We start from the raw sequence: 1,477 nt of genomic DNA on the forward strand, positions 1-1,477 counted from the left end.
AGGAATGCCTTCGTGCTCTGCCGTTCCATCTTGCACTTGATCACCAGCCTGATCTTGTGCCTCACCTTCCACCTGATACTCCGTTTGATCTTCAGTCTGATCTTCCAGCTGATACTGCTCTTGATCTAGTGGTTGATACTGCAACTGGTCCTGAGACTGATCTTGTACTTCTTCATGAGCCTGATCCTGCCCCTGGTATTGCTGGTAATCTATCTGATCTTGAACCTCATACTGCTGTGGTTCAAGTGTCTGATCTTGAACCTCGTATGGTTGGTGGCCAAGGGTCTGGTCATGCATCTGATATGGTATCCCGTTATGAACTTGATCCAACCCTTCATCCGGCACCTGATCCCCATTGTGCTCAACAAAGCCCTGTTGATGTTCGGCTTCCGCCATGTGTACAGAGCTGAAACAAAAATTTCTCACCAGACAGAGAATCAGCACAGCAACAAGTGTTGGAAAGTAACAAATATACCTACACTAACCGTAAAAATCAATAAATTTGAAATCAAAGGGATTCATCAAGAACGCACAGAGAAGGTATTAGCTCAGCCAACACAACAAGTAGTGCCAGAGGAAAACATAAAATGACAACTCTGTCTCACAGTAAAAATGCCATGTAGTTCTAACTTATTCTCAAAATTCTTCCAGCAAATGTACCCCATGACCCGAACCCAGGAAAATATAAGAAATGATTCCATTCAAACCCCGATTAAACTAGTTTCAAGCAACAAAAAACAAAAATCCACACCACGTAAAACCCAAAGAATGTAACTTTCTGTTGTTCGAGAATACAATACAACATAACTTTTAACTTACAGCCCTCCGACAGGTAAAAATGCCCGGTCGTCGGTAGACAAAGGTCAATCATTTGGTTCAAAGAACACCAACTAAAGAAACTTGACTCAAGGCCTCTGCTATACCTCCACCTCGTAGCCCATAGAACCAAGCCTACTAAAAAACCCTAAACTAATTCAACGAGAATGTATACCCAGTGATTCACAAGATGCAACACAAAACTGTAAAATGGTATATGTCTCAGAAAACCCGCTTTTGGGCTCATCGTCATCTTGAGAAACAACGGCAGCGCACGGCAAAATTCCACCCGAGACCCTAGAATTGACAGAACAAAGGAATAAAGAGAGTAACAAAACTTAGCAAAAAACGCGATAAGCTTACATGGTGTCGAGACAACCTTCAAAGGCTATGAAAGGAACGAACAATCGCTTCTAGGGTTTCTGTGGAGGTGCGAGAATGAGTGTGTGTGTGTGTGTGTGTGTGAGAGAGAGAGAGAGAGAGAGAGAGAGAGAGAGAGAGAGAGAGAGAGGACGAGGGAGGGCTTCAACTACAATGGGGGCGAGTTTGTGATTATCTCAAGATGGAGGAGGAACCGCAAGTCTTGTTGTATTTGCAATTTAGTCCTAATAGATTTCGTATGTCAAGCCTTCGACCCCCCCCCCCAAAAAAAAAAGAAAAA

General features: G+C 43.3%; 1 protein-coding gene across 1 annotated transcript in view; it reads right to left on the reverse strand.

Annotated features, from left to right (window-relative positions):
* LOC104799253 (flowering locus K homology domain-like) overlaps positions 1-1,366 on the reverse strand; it is a 5,208-nt gene extending 3,842 nt beyond the window's left edge. The window contains exons 1-2 of the mRNA XM_010521666.2: positions 1,180-1,366; positions 8-406 (exon numbers count right to left, since the gene is read on the reverse strand). Coding sequence (XP_010519968.1) covers positions 8-396 — 389 coding nt within the window. The 5' untranslated portion in view covers positions 397-406; positions 1,180-1,366. The remainder of the gene's footprint in view (positions 1-7; positions 407-1,179) is intronic.
* Positions 1,367-1,477: the final 111 nt, after the last annotated feature.

This window comes from Tarenaya hassleriana, unplaced genomic scaffold, assembly GCF_000463585.1.
Source record: "Tarenaya hassleriana unplaced genomic scaffold, ASM46358v1 Cleome6, whole genome shotgun sequence".
Taxonomy (NCBI): domain Eukaryota; kingdom Viridiplantae; phylum Streptophyta; class Magnoliopsida; order Brassicales; family Cleomaceae; genus Tarenaya; species Tarenaya hassleriana.